Source organism: Hylobates moloch, unplaced genomic scaffold (assembly GCF_009828535.3).
Source record: "Hylobates moloch isolate HMO894 unplaced genomic scaffold, HMol_V3 SCAFFOLD_10, whole genome shotgun sequence".
Taxonomy (NCBI): domain Eukaryota; kingdom Metazoa; phylum Chordata; class Mammalia; order Primates; family Hylobatidae; genus Hylobates; species Hylobates moloch.
The window spans coordinates 52,777,744-52,805,515 of NW_026652285.1; the positions used below are offsets into that span (position 1 = coordinate 52,777,744).

The following is a 27,772-nucleotide window of genomic DNA, read 5'->3' on the forward strand; positions in this document are numbered from 1 at the left end:
AGTGATGGAACGTGCAGAAATGGTGTTGGTGAAGCTGAATGAACTTATGACGATGGTTTATCATTTATACATATACTGACTCATTTCTTAAGATATCCATAATTCCATAGAAAGGCTGAGAACCAAAAGAAATGAGGTTGCTTTTTAATTTACATTATTTTCATCTATTTCTAATATGAATGTCTTAAAAATGAGAAGGAGTATTTATTCCTATAATGCATATCCTCAATTAAATGGTTATATTAGCAATTACTTACTACCTAAGAACTTTCTCCAAAACATACTGGTATGAAATCGAAAGCATTTGCTACATCTCATTAGTCTCTGTGTTGGCTCTGGTGGAAGCTTTTCTCTCTAGGCCGGGCTTGAATTTGCTTATATGTCTACAGTCAGCTGGGTGGTCTAGAACAGGGATCCCCAAACCCCAGGCCACAGGCCGGTCGGTACTGACCTGTGGCCTGTTAGAACCCAGGCTGCACAGCGGGAGGTGAGTGGCGGCTGAGTGAGCATTACCACCTGAGCTCCACCTCCTGTCTCATCAGCAGTGGCATTAGATTCTCATAGGCATGCGTACTCTATTGTGAACTGTGCAATGCAGGGATCTAGGTTGTACACTCCTTATGAGAATCTTAACTATTGCCTGATGATCTGAAGTGGAACAGTTTCATCCCAAAACCAAACCACTACCGCCACCCCACCTGCGTCCATGGAAAAATTGTCTTCCATGAAACCATTCCTCGGTGCCAAAAAGATTGGAGACCACTGGTCTAGAACATCTTCAGCTCAACTGACCTGGCTCTCCCTCATGTATCTATGGTATCCCTCTAGCAGGCTAGCCAAGGCTTGTTCTTTTGGCACTAGTGCAGAGTCTAGGAGAGCCTCTCTTTGCATCATGTGTGCTACTGTGCCATTGGCCAAAGCAAGTCATATGGCTGAGTCTAGCATCAGTGACAGAGCCTTACCAAATGTGGATACAGGGAGGTGTGAAAAATTGCAGCCACTATTGCAGTCAGTCTAACACAGTAGTTTTAGAAGTAAAGGAAAGTCTGCCCAAGTGGTGACTGGCTTGTAGCCTGGCACATGCATCATGGTTGGGCCCATGTGCATGTGAACGGCTTGGTAATTTCAGTGCTTCCCTTCTCATTTCTCATCGCTGCACTAGAACCTTGGCAGCCTTACCATCTGACTGCTTCACAAGAAATAGCCCACACCCAAATACATACCTCTTGTGTTTGAAATAACACAAAGAGTATTGTCTCCAAGACAACTTTGATGAAATGTCAGCTTTCTCTGGGTTCTAAACCCATATAAGAAGCATTGTTATCCTCATTCCTGCTGGGTAATTTGTATACTGCAATAGTTTGAAAACATGCCCGTTGTTCTTTAAAATATGCTTAATGCTAGATTAGAGAAGAGATTTTTTTTTTTTTCTGTTTATGCAAGCTCATTTCTAAAGCATTTAAAATAAAGAGCTTGGGCATGTATGGTATTTAAAAACCCCTCACATGATGTTTTTAAAACAGATCAATTTCAGCATTAAAATGTTAGGAATTCAGCCAAGGAAAATTCAGCTTGGATTGTATAGCTGTAATGATAATGTATTATAACCATCTTCTTTGAAAGTGATTGTAGCAACAGAAATGAACCTGGTGCATTATATAATTTAAGAGTGTTCATCAGAATACTACTCTAGGGGGATTATACAAGCCTTTCCTAAAGCAAAACGAAACATGGATTTTATTATGAGGTACTTAAATCACAAGAATAGTCATCACAAAATACCTAAGATAACTCATTTGGATTGAACAGAAGGTCATATGTCTGAACATCACTTATCACACTTAACTACTTGGCAGAATATTAGTATGTAAGAGTGCATGATTTTTGTTTTTTAGCTACTTTGGCTTGAATTAAAAATGTCTTGAGTTTGCTTATTACTTACCCAAAAGGTATTTTCACGTCAGAAGTAACTTCATAATTGAGACATTACTGATTTCACAAATTGACTCCCAAGTACAGATGGCCCTCTATATTCCTTGGTTCCACATCCTCAGATTCAACTAACCACAGGTTGAAAGTATTTGGAAAAAAAATACAATGAAAAGTTCAAATAAAAAATATAGTGTAACAACTATTTATACAGCATTTACATTGTATTATAAATAATAGAGATGATTTAGATATTATAAAGAGGTATTATAAGTAATACTATAAATAGGCATTATAAACTAGAGATGATTTAAAATATACAGGAGGATGTGTCTAGGTTATATGCAGATACTATATCATTTTATATCAGGGACTTGTGTGCCCTCTGATTTTGGTATCTGCAGGGGAGAGGGAGGAGTGTCCTGGAACCAAACCCCCATGGATACCTAAGGATGACTGTAATTTAGAAAGTTTATATATCAGTCACATTATTTAGGCATATTAATCTTTTTAAAACTTTTTTAAAAGCTTTGAACCAACCGGTTTCTAAATATCGAAACATCTGTAATGTTGGTTTCTCTTCCGGGTTGAATTGTGTCTCAAAAAGATGTAATAAAATTCTGATCCCCGGTACCTGTGACTGTGACTTTATTTAGAAATAGGGTCTTGGCAGATGTCATTGAGTTAAGATGAGGTCATCCGGGAATAAAGTTGGCCCTGCATCCAGTGAGTCATGTCCTTATAAGGAAAGAGAGGTGTGACGATACAGAGGAGGCACAGAAAGGAAGGCCATGAGAAAGCAAAGAGGAAAGACTGGAGTTGTGCTGCCACAAACCGAGGAATGCCAAGGATTGCCAGCAACCACCAGAAGCTGGAAGAGGCAAAGAAGCATTCTTCCCTGGAGCCTTTGGAGGGAGCATGGTCCTGCCAATGCCTTGATTTCAGACTTGCAGGCTCCAGAACCGCAAGAAATAAATGTCTGTTGCTTTAAGCCACCTAGTTTGTGGTGGTTTGTTGTGGCAGCCCCAGGAAGCTAATAATGGCTCCCAAGAGCGAAGTTTATCTGTCAGTTGTGTTTCATCATCAGTGAAGTACTTGCTGTCTGATGCTAAATCCAGTGAGCATCTACATTTAATAAGCCCCAGAACTCTACATGTTAAAAGCTTTTAAAATTTTGTCATTTGGTATCATCTAGTCAGGTGCAGACACTGCACTTAGGCTTTGGGGATACTGTGGTGAAAACCCTGAGTAAATTTCTGCCCACATGCAGCTCACATTTCACTGGGAAGACACACGTTAATTATAGATTAACAATAATGACAGTATTGCCTCAGTTTGCGTTTATGTAGCCTACATTCTTCTTCTCTCCCAAATCCTAATTGCCCTTGGATCCAGCCGTGGGTGATGCTCATGGGCTTGGGTTAGTGTTGCCATGGCTACGTACAAGTTATGCAGAAGCGCAATTCACATGAATCTACGATGTTCTGGTGTTTCCTGGAGTTGTAGCATCTATATCCTGTGTGGTCATATGTGGTGGCCCCATGGGTGCCGAATTTTCTTCCTTGTCTCTCCCTTCAAAAATATCTCTCAAATGGAGATCTTTTCCTTCTCTAATCTTTTCAGGAAACAAAACAAAATAAAATATTGTAACATTCTTTTTTCCTCGTCTTTCATTTTTATAGAACTTAAGTAGTTTTCACTTCTTACATGTTTGATAGAGTTCTCAGCCTACATCAAATATATTTGAATCCAGAATTGTCAACCTGAATGAAGCAAGTCCCTTGTCATTCCTTGGCCCCTTCCCTGCCCTCTTTTCTTGATGTTGCCTTACTGCTCTTTGTACAGGCTGGTTTCTTTTCACAATACACAAGTGTAATTTGCTGAGCCTCCTATAAGAGGCAGTCTTTAAAATCAGAGGCCTGTCTTCAGCTATCAGCCCTTTGTGACCTTGCATGAGTTACTTCATCCCCTAGGATTCAAGTTTCCTCCTGTTCAAAGTGAAGAGGTTGAGATAGACAAGTGCTTCTCAAATTTTTAATGAGTGTTAAAAGCACACGATTCAGTAGGTCTGGGAGTGAGGCTGGGATTCAGCATTTCTAACAAGCCCTCAGGAGATGCTGTTGGACAGTGGACCACACTTTTTTGAATAGCAAGGGGCTAGATGATTTCTCTGGTCCCTCCACCTAAAGATGAGAACTTCCTTCCCTTGTTCCACATTGAGAAGGCCCACCTTGCTGGTCTTCACATTTTAATAGTCTCACCATCTCTGCACACTGTGTACCAAAGGAAAGGTCACAGTATACTTGGTGCTGTCCAATAGTGCTTATAAGGACCTGCCATCTGCAGTTCTTATTTTATAGCTTGGCCTTCTCCCCTTCAACCCCCAAAAGACTGAAAACCCACTATCTAATGCTTAATTAGAATTAGCCTTCAGGTTACATAGTTTTTGTGACTGTTTCCCCTGTGTGTCTGCCATTCCTTCATTTCACAGTAATGGTAGATTTTTAACAGTCCTCATAACTGATTAAATGTCTCAATTCTTTTGCTTTATGTGGCATTCTTGGGTACTTAATTATACTACATTAAATGGTGTCTTGTTGCTGTCAGTGCAGTTGGATTGCAGTATGGATAGCATCTTTGGATATTTTTAAAAATGTTCCTATCATACACTTTAAACTTGTAAAGAGAAGTGCTGAGCATGCATAAATGTGTTTTAAGAAATTATTTCTTTATTACTGTTTAGCTGAACTGATGGTGACACTAAACACCGAGGCTTTGATGTTTTATATGATATTCTTCCCCACTAATTAACTGCACTAATGAAGTTAATTGTGGGGAAGAATGCCGTATAAAACATCAAAGCCTCGATGTTTAATCACAACTTAAAAAGAAGTTTTATACTCTTCGATTGCCAAATACTTTCCAATTAGCTGAAGGAAGGTCAAAAATTCTGTTTTCTTCCATCTCATCATCAGAGTTTTTCTGGTTGACCATTGGTTACCTGAGCTGCCTGAGTGTTAATCTAGACAAGCTGACAGTGGCATGTGGAGGACAACATATCCTCCCCCAAGCTATAAACCAGCATAACTGAGAGACTCAGTTTCTGCAAAAGGCAGTGATGACCTCTTCTGTAATGTATTGATGAAAAACGAATGAACTCACAGAGTAATGCATTTCTCTACCCTCTAATTTTATTATTAGCTTGACCACTCACTACTCCATTTTCCTATATGTTTCCATATGTTGCTCTTGTAAGCCACTTTAATTTCTCATAGGCATATTTCCTTGACGAATTCAGATTGCAAAACCAAGGAACTGTGTGTGTGTTTGTGGGTATGTTTAAAGGCATAGGGCATATGTAAGTGGAGGCTTTGCAAAGTTGATAAGAATTCTTAAATGACCAGTAGTAGAACAAGAACTCCTTCTCAGGTCATTTCCCTGTGGTATGTGTTACATCAATTTTTATTGGGTTTTTTTTTTTTCCTTAATCAGGCAGGGTTTACAATAGCAATAATGTAATTCAAATAAGCAATTATTGTAATTGACCTTGGCGATGAGTATCCTTGGCTTTTACCACAGTTTGCTTAATACCTGAGGATGGGCAATTATCTCATAATGCCCACTTTATTGAGATTATTGTTTTAATTATGGCACTCAAAATGCATCACTTTGTCAGCATTGTAGAGTCAAGCATGGAAGCACTGCATTCAGTATTCAGAAATGGATAAAGATCATCTTGCCTCATCTTATGACATGGTTATGATTGTGTTTTTTCTCTCTCCCAACTGTGGTTTTGAAATATGGTTCATCCTGACATGATTGGCTGCAGGGAAAGAAAGTCTGGGATTTGTTGCTGAGCTAATTGTGCCGTCAGAAAGGATGAAGGTGACTTGTGCTGATAGGTAAGCAGGTCTAGTTGATTAGGAGTGGTAATTGATAGCAATCACAGTGGCTTGTTGATTATCTGAATATGCCTTAGGTCAGAGGTTGTCAACTTTAGAATCACCTGGGAGCTTTTAAGATTGTCTGTATCCAGGCCACTCACTTAAGCCTACCCTCTCTGGAGAGAGTCTGATTTAATTGTTCTGGGGTGGGGTCCAGATGGGGCGTTTTGAAAGCTCCACAGGTGATTCTGTTCCCCTGCCAGACCTTAGAACCACTGCTCAGTCCTTTGAATTATTTACTCCTTGCTGATTTGTCTCATTCCAACCATGACCCCATCCCAGATTATAAGACTCCTTTTGGGGGTCCTTGTTGCTCTATACCTTGCTCTTCCCCTCTTTCTTTCCAGACTTAGTCTAAGCCTAGCCACCTCACATGCACATGCTTGAAATAGCCTCAGTGCAGATTTGGGTCCTAGTAATGCTTATTCTTCCCAAGCAGTTCCAGGTCTACCCCTCCCATAGGAAGTGTCAGTGGGTAAATTTCACCTCTTCGTAAACCTGAAGCGTCATTTCTTACTAATGCCTCATTATGCTCTTTTAATTCAGTTTTCTCTTGGTCACATAAATATGGCTTAACTTTTATCTAAGTTTTTTGAGTAAGGATCAGAATTTATTCTTTAACATCTGTCTTAAGTACTGGGTACCACTTTGTGGAAATTTAATTCTGGTTGATTAGATCAGTAGTTATGAAGTTCCTAGTTGTTTTTCACCTTCTTTGATAAACCTGGAGGATGCTGTTCACACGTATCTTGCAGTCCCTTGATTCCCCTAAGGATAGGAATATTCTTTTAGAGTACCTAAGACTCCTGCTTTTTTTTTTTTCTTTTCTTTTCTTTTTTCAAATTTTGAGACAGGATCTCACTCTCACTCAGGCTGGAGTGCAATGGCACCATCTCTGCCCACTGCAGCCTCCCAGGCTCGAGATCTTCCCACTTTAACCCTCCCACAAGGTAGTTGGGACTATAGGAATGTGCCACCACTCCTGCTTTTTTTTTTTTTTTTTTTTTTTTTTTGTATTTTCTATAGAGACAGGGTTTCGCCACGCTGCCCAGTCTGGTCTCGAACTCTTGGACTCAAGCAGTCCGCCTGCCTCAGCCTCCCAAAGCAATGAGATTACAGGCATGAACCACCATGCCTGGTGATTCCTGCCGTTTTTAAACTAAGAACCTGTATCTTATTGCAAATGCGTGAAGATGGCATCATTATATTGACAAACTTGATTCCATTCTAATTTTGTATTCACATAGAAACACACATTTGTGTGAAGCGAGTCACTCATTTATGCCCTAACATCTCAGATTCATCTTCTTCCCCCTTCCCCAGTAGCCCAGCCCTCCAGTCTAAACCACCAGCATTTCCCCCTGGACCACAGCAACAGCTCCTTACTGGCCCCCTGTTTCCCCTCCAAGGCTCTGTTACCTGCCAGATCCACTTTAGCCCACACCAACCAGCATGAGTAAAGTAGGGGCAGCAAAAGTGGTAAAAGCTCAGCTTTGATGATCTGATTCAGAATTTTGAAACCAGAATTCTACTATTTAATGTTAGCATACACGGAAGGTTTATATTGGACACTTAGTGTTGTTTTTAATTGCAAAGGATGGAGGTAGGCAATGTAATCTTTTCTGTTCTTTAAGGGCTTTAAAAATTCTTACTGTGATTCCAGCCTCCTCTCTGAATGATTTTTAGGATATATGTGTCATCTCAACAGTCCCCTCCAGTGGCCCTTAGAATAAAACACACACCTCACTGTGTGCTGGGCCTGCACACTCTGGACCCCCTTTCTCCCAGCATCACCCCTCTGTGCTCTCCCACCTGCTCCCTCCACGTCAGCACCCAGTCCTCCTGTGTGCTCCAGTGCCACTGCCAGCTTTCCTCTTCTTAAGAGCTATGCATGTGTTATTCCCTCTTTTTAGAACAGTCTTCTGGCTGTCAGCAGGGTTGGCTCCAGCTTTTGCTTCAGGTGTCAGCCAGAATGTCATCTTTTTGCAGAAGCCTTTCCTGACCACCTGGCTGCTAGTTATTCTCAGTCTCGGCATCTTATGTTCTTTGTAACACGTTGCCATTTGCATTTATTTTATTTTTTATTAATGTTATTAGCAGCTTGTTTTACTTGATTTTTAATGTCCCTTAACTAGAACCAGTACTCTGTGAGAACAAGGTCCCCATTCACCCTCTTAATTGTATTTCTAAGTGTCTTAGGGCCCAGCAGAATGCCTGGCAAATAGGGGGGACTCAATAACCCTCGTGCTTTGTTATTGATAAGGGATTATATGTCTGCATGCCCCCCTCCCCCATGTTAGTTTTGAGGCCCCACTCACTTTAGAGCACTTTAGAGTTATTTGTCAAATTCCAGTGAAGTCAAGGGTGCAAAACCTAGTCGTCACTTAGCATTGTAACTCAAGGTTGCCCTAGAAGGCACATTTGACATGCATTCTGCAAGTTGGAGGAAGAGCACGACTTCTGAAGAGAACACCAATCCAAGAGGGCAGGAAGATACCCAGACTTCAGAATGTGCTGTATGAAATTTTGACTGTGGAAAAGTGGAGTGGCTTTTCCCCAGAGTCCTGAGGCTTGAAAAAGTGTCCATTACCCTCTTTCAAAGGCTTAGAGGAGACATTCACAGCAGCTCTCCAGGCCTCCTGCTACCCAGATTGGTTTGCTGGCAGAGACTTGGCCATTGCCTTTTAGGACAGATTCCAGAAACAAACATGAAAGGAAGGGCGGTATGCCTCCACTTCATGTAGTTATCTCATTTAATTGTCATGACTATCTTAGTTTGTTTGGGGTGCTATGATAAACTACCATAAACTGGGTAGCTTAAATAGAAATGTATTTCTCACAGTTCTGGGGCTGGGAAGTCTAAAAACAAGGAGCCTCTATTAGATGCTTGATGAGTGCCTGATTCATAGATTATGCCTTCTCGCTGTCCTTACATGGTGAAAGGGGCAGAGAAGCTTCTCTAGCCCTATTTTATAAGGGTGCTAATCTTATTCCTGAGGCTCTACCCTCCTGACCCAATCACTTCTTAAAGGCACAACCTCCAAATACCATCCCCTCAGGGGTTAGGTTTCAGCATATGACTTTTGATGGGACACACATATTCAGACTATAGCAGTGACAATCCTGTAGGTGAAATATCCTTATCTCCGTTTTACAGGTATGACAATTAAAGCCCCAAGGGGTTAACTTGCTAGGAGTCACACAGTTGATAAATGTTGGAGCTGAGGATTGAAACCTCATTGAGTGCATGTGTATTCCCTTCCCTTCCCTTTAGACTCTACTCTCTGATCTCAGTGCTGGCTATAAAGCTGGTGCCTTTCTCACTGTTGTGTTTCCAATGTCTAAAACATTACCAACACAGAATAGCTATTCAACTTATGTCGCAGGATTCTTCTGGTATTACAACATGAATCTCTGCTTGTGAAGTCGTTGTTATTCTTCAGATAGAGGGGTAAAGACTCATTTTTCCATCTACCTGCTAGCATTGAAAACCCTTAGGCAGAATCTCCCCCACCCAACCTCTGTGGTCTAGCTGGCCCTGTCAAGGCTGCTAATAATCTACTCTCTGTTCTCAGTGGAGGAAGGTCAGTGGGTATCTGTTTTAGAAATGTTGTCAGTGGCTCAAATGTCTGTGACATGACATTTATTTAATCCCATGCTCCTGGGTACTTGCCTATACATATTAGGTTGTGGGATCTTCTGCATTTCGATTACTATACCGTGGAAGTTTACAAACCATACGACTTACCAGATAGCAGAATGTTGGCTGTGTTAGCAGAGAGCTGTCCTGCGGTGGGACATGCATGCACACATGTCACACATGTGCATGCATGGAAAGAGAAAGACAAACTCGACCACAAAAGTTGTACCTCTGCTTTGAGTTATTTTAATCTTCCTTCATTTGTTCAGCAAACACTTATGAATTGTCCTTGCATTAAAAAGTACATCATGTCCTTCAAGCCATATTTAGTATTAAATAATAAAAGCGCATCACTGAGCCAGCATTCTTTCTTTTTAATAAAATAGTGATTGATCGAATGGCATTCACCTCATTTCTCTGTGTGGTGAGTGAGAGTATTTTCTTGCAGTCCATTTTCAGCATGCTGCTATTACTGCACCATTTAGCTTGATGCCAAATAGCAGTTGGTTCCATTCATTTCTGTTTACTGAGTAGCGCTGTAGTGATTAAATGTCACCGGGTACACCGAGTATACAAAAGTAATTAACCTAAAAGGACATGTTAGAATAAGGGTCAACAACCTCTTTAGCCCACAGTGCCACCAGCAAGACAGAGTATTGACAGAGGTATTGCTGGCAGGGCAAGGGCGGAGGGGGGTGTATGGAGAACGGAAAAGAGAGAAGCAAATGGAAGGAGGAAGAGGCAGAGGGAAAGGTCAGAGAAGCAGGAGCGATACACCAGGACTCACAATTGTCTGAAATGGCAAGTAGAATGGGGCTAAGATATTTTTCATCAGTCACTTATAATTTAGCTCTCTGATCTGTGATCTTTTGCTGGGGGAGGGTGAGAGATTAGATCACAACTTGACTTACCTTTCAACATTTCAGCACTGGTTAGTGGAGTGCACTTGTCTGGTTAGACCAGAGTAATTTTGGCACATGCTTGGTGAATCAACCTGTTCTTCCAGTGTTTTTTATGTTTCCTCAAAGTCTCCTGCGTCTTTAGATCTTGTTATGTGAAAGCTCGAAATCATTTCTGTAGAATGAACTGAAATTGTATCTCTTAAATATCTGTGTCTCATTTGTTTTCATTCCTCAGCATACAGAAGTTACTATCAGTCACAACTGATACTAATAATGCTTTATGTTGCTTTATATAGTAAAAATTTACATAAAGCACCAGGTAGTCATCTATGAATTAAATATCAACCAATGTAAACCTCTTCCTTAAAAAACAAGTATTATACCTGTCTGCCTTATATTTGGCTTTTTCTTTCATCATCTGTGTGTGGTGACTTACTACCCAGAAAAAAAAAAAAAAAGCAGGGGGGAGGACTAAGGATGTTTTTCCTTTTACCACATACCTCCTTGGGGGATAAACATTTCAAGGAGCTCCCCAGGGTCACTATTCTCTAAATGAGCAGCACGGAAAAACTGCTGATGCCTGCATTCTTCCTTGGGTCTGTCAGGCAGGATTCCCTTAAATCCTGTCTTTTCAATGGTCAGACTTAAGTAAGATTTGTTTCCCTGTGGTCACAGACAGCTGAGGAGTGTGTGATGAGAGACAAGGAAAGGGATAACCTGTTGAAAATTTTCTCTCTTATAGGAAAGATTAATTTCTATTACATTTTTAAAAAGGTGGCCTTCATACATTTATCCAACAATGAATTTTCATTGCATGCCCACCCAAAGGCCAGGACTGGGCACTGACCTTGGGGGAGGGGCCTGCATCCTTGATTGGTGAGGAGAGCAGCAGTGAAAAGGCACCAGCTTTAACTGTCTTTTCAACATAGTTCTGAAAATTATCTTGTCACCCTATTACTTTCAAAATTACTGTTTTTGAAGGCTGCCTCCCTCTTTTGGTGTGCCTACACATGCATATCTCTCTCACACACACACACACACACACACACACACACACACACACACACACCACTGTTCTTGTATTACAGGCATTATATTAAGCACTGAGGATACAAAGAAATAAGACACAATAGTGCATGACCTTTAGGAATGCATAATCTCCTATCTTAATATAATGAACATAATATGGTAACATGAAGCATACATGAGCAGAACCAAGTTTTGTGCCCATTCATTTGTTCAGCAGCTGTCAATTAAAACACTGAAGTACTGGATTTTCGTGGTGATCGAAACGGGCGTGGTCCTTGCCTTCATGGAACTTCTAGTCAAGTAGATGAGATAAATAATCAAAAGAGTAGCCACAGCCACAGTGCTGGGAAGGAAGCACACAAGGGAGTGTGTTAGAGATTGGCTGGAGGGAGCTCCTTGGATAGCATTACAGATAAGACCTTTCCAAAGACGTGACATTTAAGCTGAAACATAAAAGATGAAAAGATGCTAGCCACTCAGGCTGGGAAAGAGAGTTCTTGGCAGAAGTCTGCACAAAGGCTCTGAAGGATAAAAACGTTTGGGTTGTCTGGTGCTCTGAGAAGGAAATTTTCAGATCAGATTGGAGAATGTGGGCAGGAGCTAGATGACACCTGCTACTTATATCAAGTGTGAGATGTTTGTCTTAATGGGTGTTGATTTCTGTTGTGACTCTGAGAACTTTTAGACCTGTGTTGTCTGACATGGTAACCACAAGCCACATGTGGCTTTTCAGCAGCAGCAATGTGGCCAGTCCAAATTGAGGTGTACTGTCGTCAGTATAAAATGCACATCAGATTTTGAACACTTAGTACTAAAAAAAGAATGTAAAATGTCGCATAATTTTCACATTAATATGTGTATTGACATGGTATTTTTTGAAGTATTGGATTAAATAGATGACCAAAATTAATTTTACTGTTATACATTTAAAAAAATCTGACTATCCAAAAAGTGTAAAATACATAGGAGATTCACATTATATTCTGTTTATCAGCGCCATTCTAAAGAATAACTTGCCAATCGGTTAAGCGATAATTGAAAACTGTTTAGCCATTTTGTGGTGATATGAAGAAGACCAGGAGTTCCTGATTCGCGACCTTAAAACTTATTAGGCAGCCTTCCTTTAAATTGATATATTGTCATTTCTTTCTTTGTTCCTGTCGTATTACCCCCAGACATTGTATAGAGTATATTTGCATACAGAATACCTAAGAATATATATGAGAATCTGTGGAATTAACACTCTTTGGAAAAAAAAGTTTAGCCTTTCAAATAGATTAAAGCAGTTTACTGGAAAAAAAAATAGCAACATGAAAAGACTTTCTTTTCTAATAAATGTTAATAGTTACTAAAATGAAGATTCTGGTCCATTAAGATACAGCTTGCCAAGTCCTAAAGCTTAATAACTTATTTCTCTGAGCTGCTACCCTACTTCAGCTTTGTCAAAGCAGCTGTTATGATTGTGTTGATACTTTCATTCAAAAACAGAGCACAGTGCAGGAATAGGTATAAAGCCAGTGCACCTTCCATGAACATCCAGGAAAGAGATTTTTGCCAACCCTCTCCACTTTTGTTTTTAGGGCAGTCAAACTCATGTACCACATGAGATTTGCCAGTGAGACTTAGTAACATTGGTTATAAAGCAGTAGGTGAATGAGTGGTTTAGGATATGTTTTACAGGTCATATACTGAAAAAAATAATTCCAGAAGAAAGTGGCCAGTGCATGTGACTGTAATTTACAGAGTTGCCATACAAGATTTGTAGAATTTGTATTAAGGAGAGCAGAGAATTCTTGCTGGAGAACAAATGGATGCAGAAATGTTAGGCTTTGCAAACTTTGAGGAGGTCCATTGGATTAAAAGGTGTGAAATGACTTTGGGGGTGATAGGTAGTTTAAACGATGAACGCAATACAAAGTTATGTGCACTTGGCAATTTTTATTACAATTTCTGGTAGACTGTTAATACCATGCCATCTCTAAGGATCAGGAAAGGGATTACTTGATTAATTTGGCTTGTACTTTGGATTCTTCTCTCCATCAGTAGTGAGGGGTTATACTTGTTCCAACTCATTCGTCTACTTGCTTCCTTGTGTGGCCCAACACTTGCACCACATGCAGACTAGCTTTCAAGAGAGGGCGAGTAAGCTCCCTACATCAGAATCAACCCTGTGTCTTTGGCATCAAAGCATCATGTCCCAGCAGCTCATTTTATCAGCTAAAGTAACTGTGTTTAATGAAATTTCTAGGGTGGAGCCAACAGCTTTATTCCAGGAAGAGGAAGCAATAGTGAAGAAACCCCCGAGAGGACATTAAGATAATGTTCTAATTTAAAATCAATTTTATTGATACCTTATAAATTATTAGAGCATTTTATACTGACCAAGCAATACATAATGCTGAGGCCATGAAAACAGATCATGAATGAGTTAATATTGAAGTGCTGTATTTTCTACTACACATGAAGAAAAAAATATGTAATACTTTTGTATCCTAAGTATTTTGACTCAAGGAGCCCTACTGAAAAACAAGGTGTATATTTCATTCTTCAAGGTGTGTATTAATATTTTATTCAAGAACATTTCATGTGTTTCTGTACTTAATGGGTTGAATCCTTGTTGAATGAGTCCATAAGTAGACAGAAAATATGCAGTTGTTTCCACATTTGCCAAAAGGGAATAGCTGTCTATGGGGGCTTACTAGTACTAGATGCTAGGTTGAATTCTTTATACTTATGGCAACTTACAAGGAAGTGCTGCAAACACCCTCATCTTACCTACTGGAGAAATGGAAACTTAAAGAGGTTCATTAATTTTCCCAAGGTCACATAGCAAGTGTTACAGCCTGGTCTTGAACCCAAGGCTGTCTGACTTTTATACCTATAGCATGACCATTGTAGACACTGCCTCTCTTCTCAGTTATTCTTCTGACTGTTGGTTCCTCTGGTTTGATAATATTTTGATTACCTGCAAAAGAAATTTACCTTGATCCGGGTTTCTCTTACCAGGAGAGAAGCAGAGACAAAAACAATAGAACATTTTAAAGAATATATTGTTCATGACATGTTATAGAAGGTGAAACATTTGTTAAGGATAGACTCATTACTTCATATGGAGATTATATTAAATCTTCTTTTAACAAGGGCGGGTCTTTAGAAAGTCCCAGTCATTTTTGAAGGTGAGTTTTGATTTATGTTAATTTGAAAAAAGCAAGTTCTGTGAGTTTTATACAGATTGTGCTTTTAATGACTTCCTTAATCAAGCAGGTTATTAAAAAAAAAAAACCTCTTACTGTGATGAGCAGTAAACTGACACCAGTGACTGGCTCAGTCAGAGCTCTACTATATTCAAGTTTTTTACCACCAGCATGCTATAAATTTTAAGTTAATTTACATAAATTTACATGTGTTATGTGTTAGTATGTGAGACTTTTGCATTTTGACCAAATAATTTTCATTTTAAAGGTTTTATATTTACTTTTTCCCAATTGAAGATTATTTCCTCTCTCTCTCTCTCTCTCTCTCTCTCTCTCTATATATATATATATATATATCCTGGTGGTTTCCCGGTAAATGAGATAATAATATGTTAAAATGTTTTATCAGTTATAAAGAGCGCAATGAATGGGAAAATAAATATTTTGTGTAATTCTGTACAATGAAATCCAAGCAGAAACCAGCTGGGTTATGGTACAACGGTTTGATGTACATAGGTTTATTCAGGATATTACTTTCCAAACTTACTTAAAGTAGTTCTAAAATACAGAAATACAGTGCTTTGTGGTCTGGTGAACATGATGAACTCTTTGGATGATTCATGACTATAGAGTCACCAGTGTTCATTTTTATTTTTGACATGGGTCTTTTGCTTTTCTAAGGGGTTGCAGAGGATAATATGATTGAGAACTTTGGTTATGGCATCAGTAAAGGATCTACAGGGGCCTTCCTCAGCTTTCTGTCTCTGTGCCCCCACCCCCGTCCCCATCACCAAAAACAAACTCAACTTGAATCATCCCTGACTCTGATTAATGTTTGAGAATTCCTATAGTGACTGAACTACAGTTAGAGTAACTATAATTTATCGTCTAAACTTGGCCGTTTTTGAGAGTGAAGGGGAGTCTGGACAACAGGCGTAGAAAGGGCAAACCAGGACTTGCAATTACCCTTGACAGATTTTAATGGTGTCTTCTGACTCCTCATTATCCCATTTATCTGTTTGAAAACTGATTTACCCTTTTGTACCATGTGGATAGTATTTTTGAAGGCCATAGCTGATGAACAAACAAGCCATAACGAATGAGTTTTAGGCTGCTTGACCATGGTTGTCCATGCGACCTTTAGCATGTTCTTTCTGGTTGTTATCTTCTATGGGTAGGGACGTCTAAGCACTGCACCTATGTGAATGGAAAGCAAAATTGGCATGGTGTGCATTTGAAATCAAATTAGAAAGTCCATGGTGGAGATGGTATTTGCAGTCTTGCCTCTGTGCAGTATTGAACCAAAACCTTATCATGATTGTTGAAAGGAGAAAAGTTTTGGTGAATAGTAGCATATTAAAACCCTACAATTATGGGGCATCAGAATATCTATGCTGGGGGAAGTCCTACACAAATGTCTAGAAAAGACCTAACATAAGGGTTAAAATAGAAGATCCACACTAGGTCACCATCCCAATCTCTAAAGTAAGTAGAATCAACTGGAGTCCAGTATACAGTGATAGGACTAAGTTGCACTGTTGAGGGGCTAGGCTATGTGCCTGGTACTGCGCATTGTACTTTATGTGGATTATTTTTCTTGGTCCTCAAAGCAGCCCTGTGGGGCTGAGAATGGTGTGTTGTTACCCCAGACTAAAGAGAGGCTGAGACTAAGCAACATCCCTTATGGCTACACAGCTATTAAGTGAAGACTCTAGACTCACACCAGGCAGTCTGACTCCAGAGAGATGCTCTTGCCTGCTATTAAAATCTGTGCTCCCTGTTATTAAAATTAGCTAATTATAACAACAGCATCTTCTTTTGGAGGGGGGAGTTACTTTATAGAAGTCTTTCTCATACATTGTCATCTTTGATCTTGAAGTGGCAGAGGAGTAAAGGTGGAGGGGTGGGGCCATCCCTTTCAAGTTGCTGGAGGTGTCAGTTTTCCATCTGACTTGGTCAACAGCCTTAGTAAAGTCTGGGTTGGTCTTTAAACTAGGAACTAGAATCTTCTCACAGTGGAATTAGAACCTGATTATAGCTTTTTAAAGCTTACCTTTTGCTACCAAAGCAATTGGGGTTTCCATGTAATAAGTCTTTTAATCCTTTATTATTTTTTCTTGGTTTCTCCTTGTTTTCCTGCTCTTTTTCTTAAACAGATCTACCCTGTTCTTTTTAAATATCCCAGCGTAAGTGTTTACTTTTAAAATCCAGAGCTTTACTAAACATTCACATTCAGGGTATTTTGATTTCTCTGGATCAGCCATTGCTTGTGACTGTGACTCTCCAATCATAACAGATTTGCTGAGATACACACACACATACACACACACACACACACTCAAAACTGTAGTGAGAAAGACTTGTGTTTAATCCTTCTAAATTTGTAGATTTATAGAGTCACAATGCAGCTTCAGTTTCTTACGTAGTAAACTTGAGAAATATCTAAATTGAGCTTTTAAAATAATAATAGAGTAATAAAAAATAATAAAATAAAAAGCTTTTCTAGTAAAAACATGACTTTATCGGTATTTATTTAATTCCTCTTATTCACATGCCTAGCAAAGATCCAAGTGGCATTCCTGTGGCAGAATGGTGGACTTACAAGATTCATGATGAGAGTCTGTGGCAAGTCCAATTTGATTCCAGAGTAATTATGTTATTAGAACATTGCTGACTGCCCCAGTGCCTATTGTGCAGCTTAACCTTTAAATGCTAGTGATAATTAACTACTTTATCATTCTACCAGGAAACTCCAACATGTAACTCTGTTCTACAGTCAAATTCAAAAATACAACGCTGCCTGCAAAACCAGAAACAGCTAGCTTAAGAAAAATATAAAGTATTTGGTTGTACATATGAGCCAATAAATGAACATAAAATCTAATCTAAATAGGCATTACCTTTTAGTATTTTTAAGAAATTGTTTTGTTTAGAAATTTTTCCTCTTAAACAATGTGGAAATAACTTTCAATAGAATATAGCAGAATCAGAGAATTATTAATAAAAGATACATATACTCCATTTTTCTTCTTTTTGTAAAATATCAAATTAGCCAGATGTAGTGCATCTAAAGGTAGGTAAAGGAGCAAAGGTGAGGAAGGGGCTGAATTGCCCTATTACCAATTCCAAGGGCACCACCACACAAATCTTACTCTAGTGAATGGTCTCCCAAGGAATTGTTCATCCTAGTGATGCTCAGAAAAGGAATGTATCATAAGAGATTTGGAGTGAGATTGAAGCGTGCAGAGGGGATGTTCAGCCATTTGTGTTGAGAAATATTTCTGGGCAGTTCCCTTCTGCTCATGATGCTAGGTGCCCCCACCCTCAGGGAGCCCACAGCCTGAAGTGGGAAGTGGCCTTGTAAACACAGCAATAAATTTATTGTGAGTGCTTTACTCATTGGAGGAACAAAATGTTAAGGGAACAAAGAGGAATGAATGATTAATTCCACCTGACAGCATCTGAGGAAGCTTCGAAAGGTGACATTAGAGCTGATTCTTAAGGATAGTGGGAGATTTCAAAAGATAGATCTTGAGAAAATAGGCATTGCTATAAGCCAGAAAAAAAGGCTACAGATGCAACGAAAATACACAGAGCCCAGGGGAACACTGGCTCATAGTGCTGATGTGTAGGATACAAGGCCAGGACTCTGGATTGGGGTGTGGAGTGAGGACTTTGGAAAACAGCCATACTCAGAAATTTGGAATTTTTTTCCCCCTGTGAACAGTAGGAAACTGTCCTTTTAAAAGAGGAGTTAAAACAGGCTGAACCTCTCTTTGAGAAGTATGAATTCCAGAAGTGAGGTGGATAGACTGGAGAGGGAAAAACTAGAAACTGGATTGAGGCATGAAGTATGGTAGATAGTAACCCACAGATGATGATTGCATGCATGGTTTCAGTGGTCATGAAAACCTACTGAGTGCATTGGGTTGTGTGAAAGCAAAGCAGAAGTGTTGACCCAAGTCTCATGGCTTGGGAGTGAGGTTTGGAAACCCAAGTCTCATGGCTTGGGAGTGAGGTTTGGAAACTCAGCAGAGATACACAAAAGTCAAGAAGTAGTCCACTTTCAAAAATCGTTTGGCTCGTAATGTTTTGTGTCAATCTTCAGCCTTACTGAATAATGCCTGCAGTCTTTTCTGCCACTAAGTTTAAGGCTGAATGTTTGATAGGGATAGAGTATTCATATAAAACCTCAAGAGGGGCTGGCACAGCAGGGAAGGATTTAGAGGTCCCCAGCCTCTCCCAGTGGGCACCCACTCACTGGTCCCATTTCTCTCCCCCACCAAAGTCCCACCTGCACACCTTTGGAGCTTGTAATAGAGTTGCCATCACCACAGGTATGAAGAAAGACTATCAATCTTCTAACAATTTGCTTTGAAAGTTCAGAAATGCCACAAAAGAGATTGTGACATTATGGCTCAGTGGAAATAAAATGGAACGTATACCCAAAAGTTCTGGGTAACACACTTTCTCTCATAGTTAATTAAAAGGCCCTCATAAATGTTATATGTTTTTATAAACATCAGTTATTACCAACAGACTAAGATAAAGCAAAAAAAAAAAAACCGTTCAAAGAGTTAGTCTTATATGAAATAAATTTATAAATGAGGAAGAGCTTTCCTGACCAGTTTTCTGAATTGATTTGCATGCCAGACAGAGATGTTCCAGTGGTGATTGTTCTTCCTATAAGTTTTTTTCCATAGAGATTTTCAGATATTCTTTCTAGTACTTTCCAAGATCAGCCCTTTCTTACCCTGGGTTAGGGTCATTCACACTTGGGAGCCCTGCCCTGGTGCCCTGCCAAGGGACTGTGTTACTCAGGTTTTTGCCATTCACCACTCAGCAGGATAGCGCAGCCCTCAGCTCCTGCTCTCCCACCTCGCCTGCATTTGGATCTTTTCTTTGGTCTGTCTGAAGCACAGTCACTAGGCAATTGTTAAGATTGTTCCAGTTTTCATTGGCACTTTTTTCACTTCTTCATCCATGATTTTAAGCTCTCATATGATCTAAATGTGCCCAATAACCACCTGACCTTCATGACATATAGAGTCATTCTCTGCTTCAGGTCTTGTCACCCATGTCTCTTGTGTGCATAGGAGACTTCTCCAGTTGAGAGCTCCTTGAAAGCAGAGGTGAAGCATACAGGTTGAGCCTAAGTGTGGTCCCAAGAGGCATGGAGCATCTTTCTCCATTCCCTGGCCCCAGCGGCATTCGACATTCCTAGGTTTCCAGACATTGAAAGGTGTGGGTTCATGAAAACTATAGGAGTGAGAAAGGAATTAATACCCATTTTTGCAGGTGGTGTTTTTCCTGCCACTCTGCATCTTCCAGGCCCTAATATATGGCGCTGAGCAAAACTTCATAAATATGACCTGCATGTCACATGACTGCCATCTTTGGTTGCTCAAATCCCCCAAAATTACTTCTCCCCCTTTTTTTTTCATTGACTTACTAATTATCTCTTAAAAGCTCTACTTTATAGTTTCTCTATCGAAGCTTGAAATGCTGGCTTCCCATTAGCCAGCAAACTTTAAAAAAAAAAACACGGCTTTTTCTCCTTCCCTTTTTTCTCATATATGCTTCCTTTCCCAACTTTCTTTCTTTTTTTTTGAGACAGAGTCTCACTCTGTCGCCCAGGCTGGAGTGTGGTGGCGCCATCTTGGCTCACTGCAGCATCTGCCTCCCGGGTTCAAGCAATTCTCCTGCCTCAGCCTCCTGAGTAGCTGGGACTGCAGGCACGCCACCATGCCCAGCTAATTTGTTTTGTCTTTTTAGTGGAGACAGGGTTTCACCATGTTGGCCAGGATGGTCTCGGCCTCCTGACCTTGTGATCCGCCCGCCTTGGCCTCCCAAAGTACTGGGATTACAGGTGTGAATCACCATGCCCAGCCCCTTTCCCAATTTTCTGAAGGCACTTCAACAGTACAATATATCCGTAAAACCAAACCCATTCTGTTTTGAGTTTACACTAATTCCTGCCACCTTTTTTAATTCCTCTCATCCCTCTGTCCCATCTCTCTGCCTCTTCTCGCTTTTTCTTTCTTTCCCATTATCTTTCCCCCTTGTCTTCTGCTACTTGTCTTTCCCTTTATATCCCTGTTTTCTTCCTTTCGTCTCCTCCGCTCTCTCCTGTCTCCTCTTAACAGCTTTGCAAGTATGTACTAAAGAACAAAAAGAAAAGAAAGTCTCAGTGACTTAAAAATCACTCGGCTAAATAGATGATAATTTCTCAACCATGCTTCCTCTCCTTCTAATTCCAGAGCTCTTCGGTATCCCCATCAGCCAGTTTCCGAGGTGCTGAGAAGCACAGAAACTCTACAGACTACTCCTCAGAGAGCAAAAAACAGAAAACTGAAGAAAAGGAAATTGCAGCTCGTTATGTAAGTTCATTCACCTTTGCCTTAGGGGAGGCCAGCTTGCCTTTTTATCTGCAGCCATTTTACCCTTTGACTATTACCAGCCAACACAGGAACACAGGATAATATCCTTTAGGAGACAAAAAACATTTATTGTATTTACAGCTCTGTAGCCATTGGCTAGCTGAAGTCCTGTGTGTGTACAGGTGCATGTGAGGATAGAATGCTTCATTGGGAAGCTAACAGAAGACCTGGATGATCCATATTATTGTTTCTATAGGTGTATATTTGCTTCCCCATTTATTTCAGAGTGGTTGGATTTTCTGTGGTTAGCTGGAATTGTTAAGGAAAAAAATATAAAATCATAAAAAATGTGTTTAAATGCCTAGATGGATTCATGTGCTGAAGGATATACCAAATGTTGTGGAATAAAACATGGAGAGACATCCAAGATCATCCCTAGCCTGGAATGAAGCTCATTTTCCTCTAGTGGCTGGGCAGGTCACAGGAGTGAGATGGGGGAGCAAGCTGGATGAAGCAGTGTGGAGGCAGGCGGCCCCTGCTCTGCTTCCCTGCTGGTGTCCTACAGGGCTGCAGGCCTCATGAAAAGCTGGAAATCTGGATTTTTACCTCCCAATATGCAGTTTTTTAAAATACCGACAAACCAGACCACACCTGTCTGTAGGCCGGGTTTAGCCTGGGCCTGTCAGTTTGCAGCCTTTACTCTAGAGTAATAAGCCAACCATCAGCTTCAATTTTGTAAACTGAAAAATGTAATCAGGTCACCCTCTTGGTGCAGTGGGCAGTGCATCAGTCTCATAATCTGAAAAATATATTACCCACCTCCATAGCATCATCATGAGGATTAAAGAAAATAGGACATTGTCAAGTATTTAACACTGTTTGGTACAGCTCATCTTTATAAGATATGAAGAATTAGTCTGGACTTATTTAGGGTAAATGTGGTATATTTTGTCGGGGGAGAAGATAATGCTTCTCACTTGTCAATGCAGGACAGTGATGGTGAGAAAAGTGATGACAACTTGGTGGTTGACGTTTCCAATGAGGTATGTTTGTGGCTACTTTAATTTTTTTGCTCTTGCCCAGCCATATCAAAGACTAGTTGTCCAAACAATTAGTATCCAAAATATCTTGAGGTTTATCGTTTTGTTATTGTTGTTGTTTTTTGAGGCAGGGTCTTGTTCTCTTGCCCTGGCTAGAGTACAGTACTGTGACCACAGTTCACTGCAGCCTTGAACTCCTACACTAAAGTGATTCTCCCTGTTCAGCCTCCCGAGTAGCTGGAACTACAGGCATGTGCCACCACGCTTGGCTCATATTTAAATTTTTTTGTGGAGATGGGGTCTCATTATGTTACCTAGGCTGGGCTCAAACTCCTGGGCTAGGATTACAGGTGTGAGCCACTGCACCCAGCCCAAAACATATTCTTGATTTCTAAAGGGACCCACTTTTTATTTACATAAAAATTATATACTACTGATTTTATATGTTATTGATCTTTTTTTTTTTTTGTCGTTGTTCTTATTCTATTAAGAGTAAAGTGTCGTTCTGTACTGCAGTGAAGGCACACCACATCTCTGGTCAACCTGCAGGTCTCACTGATGTGCAATTTGCAGAAGGGTGGGGTTTTGATTTTTCTTTGGGTTTTGAATAAGTACTATAAATACTATAATTTTGGGGCCCTCAATACTGAATATTTTCGTTAGTAGTTTCAGTGAGTATTGTTATCTGTTCTAGCACATTTGTGCTTCTAAGCATGCATTAAATGCTTTTGGCTAGAAATGTCCACACCCAACAACCCCAGCATTATAAATGTGCTGTGCTTGCATTACTATCCATGATGTTCCTTTGTAGGATCCATCTTCCCCTCGAGGGAGCCCAGCACATTCCCCCAGAGAGAATGGCCTGGACAAGACACGCCTGCTCAAGAAAGATGCCCCGATTAGTCCAGCCTCTATTGCATCTTCCAGCAGTACTCCCTCCTCCAAATCCAAAGAACTTAGCCTTGTAAGCAGTTCCTTACCATCTCTCTGAGTGTGGCCTCTGCCAATTTGATGTTTGAATTTGATGTTTTTATCTTTATATTTCTCACATTTTTTACAGGACTTTTAGTTCCAAGTGTATATATATGTTCAGTATTTAAGTTTAATTGGCAAAAGTATGTAGAGCAGAATAAGTTTACTAACTTGTTGGTGATGAGTGTTTATTTTGTGATTCTTTTTGCAAGGATAGAAGAGGGATATGGGGAAATTGAGTGAAACACGTCTTAGCGAAGATGAAAAATGCACATTGGGGTTACAGAGATGGTTTTGTCGCCTGTGGTTTATGGTAAATTTAGTTTGGGGCTTGAATGTGATTTTGTTGCTAGCTTTGTTTGAATTACCAAGCTACATATGACTGCAATAATTTTCCCTTCTTATCTAAAAAGTAATCTGTCATTTACAAAAATCTACCTTGACTCACATCACAAATCACAAATGCAAAAATGAACTGCTCACCCATCAGGATAATCTCCCTACACCCTATTCTTCTGTGGCTGTGTAGTTAATTGCAATTTTGTGTGGTGTGTCTTTTTTCCTCACCAGTTATTTCCTTGTAACATAACATTAAAAAAAAAAAAGAATAAAAAGACAAATTCAGTTTTCTAATAACCTCTGGAATTCACAGCTAAAGGAAAGGAAATTCCTCAGTTGGTCTGCAAATTAGGGGGGATATGTGCGACAGGGGCTAGATTGTTGGTTTTTTTTTTTTTAATTTTATTTTCTCTTGGCCTTCTGGCATTCTTTTAATGGCACCTGCTCTCTGCTTAGTCTCTATGACAATTCAAACTTGGATCTGTTTTCTAATGTGACCTGTTCACCAGGAAGCCTCTTGTGACATGAACAATCTGCCAGGAGCCCAAAGTTACCCCAGTCTTTACCAAAGTCACCAGCAAGTGGCCACAGTTAGGACATCCTGGTTTGTGAGCCTCATCTGCCTCAGACCAATTTCCTAGAAATGAGCTACTCTCCTCTAAATTCAGCTTTAGTTTATGTCTTCCCAAATATTAGGTCTGCTGTCTCAAGGAACTCTTTTGTTTCTTTGTTAGCTTTTCTATTAAAGAAAATCAAGGCCCAAGCTGAAGAACCTCTTCATTTCTTTTCCTCCTTTCCTTTTCTTTACCTTTTTACTGTTTAACATCATTGTTAAAACCATGTTCTAATTGCTGGTACGTGTCATTTCATCTTGTTAGAATGAAAAATCTACTACTCCTGTTTCAAAGTCCAATACTCCTACTCCACGAACTGATGCGCCCACCCCAGGCAGTAACTCTACTCCCGGATTGAGGCCTGTACCTGGAAAACCACCAGGAGTTGACCCTTTGGGTTAGTAAGAAAAAAGTTTTTTCTGTATTTTTATGCTTGTTTTTAAAGAATTTAAAGCAATTTAAAGAGTACAGTACATTAAAAGTGCTAGTGACCAGCATTGAATGGCTGTTAGACAAAGTTACTTAACCTGAACTGAGCACCTGGGACCAACCTTGTCTGGCACATGGTAAGTGTTCAATAGAACAAAGTGAATGAGTGAACTCTGAAGGCTTGAATGACTTTTGAGAACGTTAAAATAAGCTCATTTGAACCATAGATTCTATTTTGTGACATGTTTACAAATGTCTTCACTGTTGTTTGCTGTGTTCTTCATTTTTCTTCCATCCATTTTGGTTTGCAGCCTCAAGCCTAAGGACCCCAATGGCAGTACCTTGTCCATATCCAACTCCATTTGGGATTGTGCCCCATGCTGGAATGAACGGAGAGCTGACCAGCCCCGGAGCGGCCTACGCTGGGCTCCACAACATCTCCCCTCAGATGAGCGCAGCTGCTGCCGCCGCTGCCGCTGCTGCTGCCTATGGGAGATCACCAGTGGTGCGTTTGTGAGCTTCACAAAATAATATTTTAGCACACGGAGGATTGTCATGCTTGATTGATTGCTTGATTGATTGAGACAGGGTCTCGCTCTGTCACCCAGGCTGGAGTGCAGTGGCATGATCTTGGCTCACTGCAGCCTCCTCCTCCTGGGCTTAAGCGATCCTCCCACCTCAGCCTCTCAAGTAGCTCGGACTATAGCATGCGCCACTGTGCCTAGCTAATTTTTAAAATTTTCTGTAGAGGCAGGGTTTCACCATGTTGCCCAGTCTAGTCTCGAACTCCTGGCCTCATGTGATCTGCCCGCCACAGCCTCCCAAATTGCTAGGATTACAGGCATGAGTCACCATGCCTGGCCTATGTATTTTTTAATGTAATTTATATAATCTAAAGTATTTAGAGATCTGTGGGTATTTATAAGTTAAGCTACATGTGATTATAATCTTGAGATCCATTTTCTTTTGTAAGGTGAGGAAGTTGCTTTTTTATTTTGTATCTCTTTTAAAAAGAATACTAATTTTAAATTTTCCAAAATGATACTAATTTTGGAAATTTCAAACCTACAGAATTAGATCACATAGTATAATGAATGTAATGACTCTTTGATTCTACCGTGAGCTTCAATAATCATTAGTATAATTTTTTAATCTGTGTTCCACCTCAAGTATGTTACCATTAAATCCTAAACATTTTATCATTTCATCAATAAATGCTTCTGTATATATCTCTAAAACCTTATTTTTAAAGGATCTGTTCTCCCAGGTTTTAGAATAGATTTTGAGAAGGATAAAACAAGTCAAATGTAACTGTGCTTATTTGTGTTGTTTGCTTGGGAAAAATTCTAGGTGGGATTTGATCCACACCATCACATGCGTGTGCCAGCAATACCTCCAAACCTGACAGGCATTCCAGGAGGAAAACCGTGAGTACCTTTTTGCCTCTGTACTCCTTGTGTGTCAAACTCAGGTCCCTTGCTGGCCCCTTAGACTTAGAGTACCACTAGACAGTGTTGGGGGAGTTCCCATGACTTGTATTTTTTACCTTGCAAGGTATTTTTCATTTTCTCTTAGCACAAGAAGAGGAGTAATTAAGTGGGGTTTTGCAGTGTAAAATTTTGAGCTTTAATTGTAAACACAAATTGCAGAGACATCTCCAGTAGTCAGGTCTTCTCTACATCTATTGCAGATTTCAAGGCAATTCTTTGTTCCAAAAGTCTGATTATTATGTGCAAACCTGGATGTTCAAAATTTGAGTATGTTGGGAAAAGACATGCCAAACTTCAAAGGCTGAAAGGAAATAAGGGCACTATTATGCTAAGTTCTGTTTTCAGAAAAGGTGACTTGCTCAGTTCGCTTCTTATACCGTGCTCTGGGCATCTGGAGCCTCTGTATTCACAGATTCTTTGAGTTAGGAAAGACAAAACGCAACACACCAGTTGTTCTAGCCTTCTCTGAAAGGATCTCATTCCAAATACTTTAATCTAATGCACCTTTTTATTACTACCTAATTACAGTTGTCTCTGCTAATTGGCTTCGTCTTCCCAGAAACAAAGATTTTACTATAAAGTAGCACTGGCTCTTTCTTTAAAATCCCAGCTGGCTGCTTTCTCTCGCCTCTCCTTTGGGAAGCCTCCTCCGCAGATCCTCCTTGCCTTGTTAGTCACCTGTGTGTGTGCATTTATTCTCATCACTCTTTCTGTGGGCATCCCCTCTGTTACTACACATGCCGTATATGTGCTGCCTCCCCAGTCTCCAGGGCTATCCAGACCTGACCCTCAGTGGCAGCTGAAGCCCCTTCTCCCAGAGGCTTCCCTGGTAGCTTGCCTGCCTTGAGGTATTTTGTTCTTACTGTCCTTCTTCCTGCAAAACTTTCTGTGGCTTAGTGTCTCATTTAGTTATCTAAGATGCCATTATGTCAGAGCGTTCTGCCCTGACAACCCTATTATCCCTCTCTCCCTTCCTCCCTATTCTTTCCTGTTCTACTACCTTTTTAATGCTTATTTATAGCTATTATCTGCCTCTCCCTCTTGACTATAAGTTCCATGAAAACAGAACAGAACTTTCTGCTATTCAGTTATAGTAGTCTCACTGCCTAGAATGGTACCTGGTTCATAGTGGTGCTCACAGTATGGATTTGTTCAGGGAATGGATATTTGCTGATCTCTTTCTTCTCAGACCTCCCATTGCTTGTTTATTCACTACTACACACTCGGGCACTTAGTTTTCACCCTGGTGTTAATTGCATGCCCTCTTCTCCCCACATCCCTTCAGTGTTGCCTAATCTAGACCCTTTCTTTACTTTCCATCTGAGGAATCCGAATCTCAGTTCTCCTTTTGTAACATATTAATACTTCTCTACAGACTCTATCCTAACCTTCCTTGTTGCATCAAACACAGTGCTGGCTCCATAGCCAAGTTGCTTGGTAAATATTTGGCTGATTAATAGAGGAGAAAACACAAATTAGAGTTCCTCAAGAGTTGAAGGTATAAATATCAATTACCATAAAATTCTGTATACCTGTGTGGGTTTTGCAAATAGTTGTTGACTGACTGACAAGTCTTATTGACCAAGAACTCTGATGTATTTGAAGGTGAAAGTTGGGTCTGTTTCAAGCAATGCTAAATAACAAGGTTATACGATTAATCAAATAACGACCCAGATACCTACAAGTTCCATATGAACTTGTGGGGAAAGTGGAAGGGTTCCTTTAGGGAAGAAGTACTATCCCTTTTTTACGGTTACTTCTTAGGTAACCAACAGTTGTACCCAGAGCTACGGCATAACTACTAGAGCGAATGAGATGATGCTTCTTGCCTCAGCTGCTGCTTTGAGGGGCAAAGGGCGTAAGTGTCTTT

The 27,772-nt window shown here is 40.1% G+C and overlaps 1 protein-coding gene across 13 annotated transcripts in view; it reads left to right on the plus strand.

Moving 5' to 3' along the window:
• LOC116475182 (transducin-like enhancer protein 4) overlaps window positions 1-27,772 on the plus strand; it is a 150,113-nt gene that overhangs the window by 108,652 nt on the left and 13,689 nt on the right. For 7 of the 13 annotated variants that reach the window (XM_058445014.1, XM_058445015.1, XM_058445013.1 and 4 more), the window contains 7 exons: window positions 20,899-21,018; window positions 22,008-22,061; window positions 22,870-23,022; window positions 23,248-23,343; window positions 24,248-24,380; window positions 24,724-24,917; window positions 25,763-25,839. In XM_058445014.1, the coding sequence (XP_058300997.1) occupies window positions 20,899-21,018; window positions 22,008-22,061; window positions 22,870-23,022; window positions 23,248-23,343; window positions 24,248-24,380; window positions 24,724-24,917; window positions 25,763-25,839 (827 nt within the window). The remainder of the gene's footprint in view (window positions 1-20,898; window positions 21,019-22,007; window positions 22,062-22,869; window positions 23,023-23,247; window positions 23,344-24,247; window positions 24,381-24,723; window positions 24,918-25,762; window positions 25,840-27,772) is intronic. The other 6 variants (XM_058445017.1, XM_032164359.2, XM_032164360.2 and 3 more) reach the window with 1 other exon arrangement.